The sequence below is a fragment of the Gavialis gangeticus genome, unplaced genomic scaffold (genome assembly GCF_001723915.1).
Source record: "Gavialis gangeticus isolate Ggan-Ray unplaced genomic scaffold, GavGan_comp1, whole genome shotgun sequence".
NCBI classification, from domain to species: Eukaryota; Metazoa; Chordata; order Crocodylia; family Gavialidae; genus Gavialis; species Gavialis gangeticus.
In genome coordinates this window covers 10462368-10463688 of record NW_017729029.1, presented here as the reverse complement: position 1 = coordinate 10463688, position 1321 = coordinate 10462368, and the positions used below count along the sequence as shown (strand labels likewise).

At 47.5% G+C, this 1321-nt stretch overlaps 1 protein-coding gene across 2 annotated transcripts in view; it reads left to right on the top strand.

Moving 5' to 3' along the window:
- The window catches only part of OGT (O-linked N-acetylglucosamine (GlcNAc) transferase), an 82703-nt gene that overhangs the window by 32924 nt on the left and 48458 nt on the right, over positions 1 to 1321 (top strand). For both annotated transcript variants that reach the window (XM_019521233.1, XM_019521234.1), the window contains exon 13: positions 125 to 283. In XM_019521233.1, coding sequence (XP_019376778.1) covers positions 125 to 283 — 159 coding nt within the window. The remainder of the gene's footprint in view (positions 1 to 124; positions 284 to 1321) is intronic.

The window sequence follows — 1321 nt, the reverse complement described above, 5'->3', positions numbered from 1 at the left end:
GGTAAGACAAGTTGTGGGCACATCTGAAGGCCTTAGACATTCAGGAAGGGGTCTGTTTTTAGTGTTCTGGATGGTATTTATAGGTTTATTATGTCACTAAACGTTTTGGGAATTTTATTGGTAGATCAATGTCCTTCACAAGCCACCATATGAACATCCAAAGGATTTGAAGACTAGTGAAAGCAGACTTCGTATTGGCTATGTGAGCTCTGATTTTGGCAACCATCCAACCTCCCACCTAATGCAGTCAATCCCAGGCATGCATAACCCAGACAAATTTGAGGTAAGTAGTGTAAATAGCCCACTGGCATCTTAAATAGCTGACAGGTGTTGCATAGATAGCTTAAGGGAGGGAAAGTGCTTGTGTTTGGGGAAAGCCAAACAAATATTTCTTGTGGCAGGTTTGCTATAGACTCTTTTAGGGAGATTTTTTTTTTTACCACAAAAGGCAGGTCCCCTTCCCCTTTTATAAAGTGGAATTGAGGGAGTAAGAAGTTCACGCCGTCCTTGGAGATACTAGCAGTAGGGACTGTAAAGAATGCCTACAGCAGCAGAAAGGAAGTATCCGATACTTCAGTGTCTGTTTTTTCTAATGGAATCTTCCCCTGTGATCAGTTTATTTTTTGCTCTTTCTGTTTGGCTGGATGACCTGTTTTTAACCAGATCAGGATAACTGGTAATACTGCTGAATGGTAGCTATGCATCAATTTGCTGAAATCTGTTGCAACCGTATATTTTTATCTGCTGCGTATCCTTATGAATAGTATCAGGAGCTCATAACCTTCTTCCTGGGATATCTGAATCACTGCTGAACTGCATCAGCCTAAGGCAGGGGTGGGCAAAATATGGCCCACGGGCTGGATTCAGCCCACCTGCCTGGGTACTGCTTGGCTCCCCCCACCTCCGTTGGCTGTGCTGCTCCAGGAAGCAGGTAGTGTGGGGAGGCAACAGTGGCTGTGGGATGCGTGCCAGGCACCATATGCCCAGCCAGATAAGAAGACTGCAGCCAAATGGCTTCTGCCCCAGCACACGGGGCTCTAGCTCCAACTTCTGGCTGCCTTCCATCCACATATAGTTTCATAGTTTCTAGGGTTGGAAGGGACCTGAGCAGATCATCTAGTCCGACCCCCTGCCATGGCAGGAAGAGCACTGGGGTCAAATGACCCCAATAAGGTGGTCATCCAACCTCCTCTTAAAAACCCCCAGGGTGGGAGCCTGCACCACCTCACATGGAAGCTGGTTCCAGACCCTAGCCGCCCTGACCGTGAAGTAGCGCCTCCTGATGTCCAACTTAAACCTTCCCTCCGCCAGCTTGTGACCA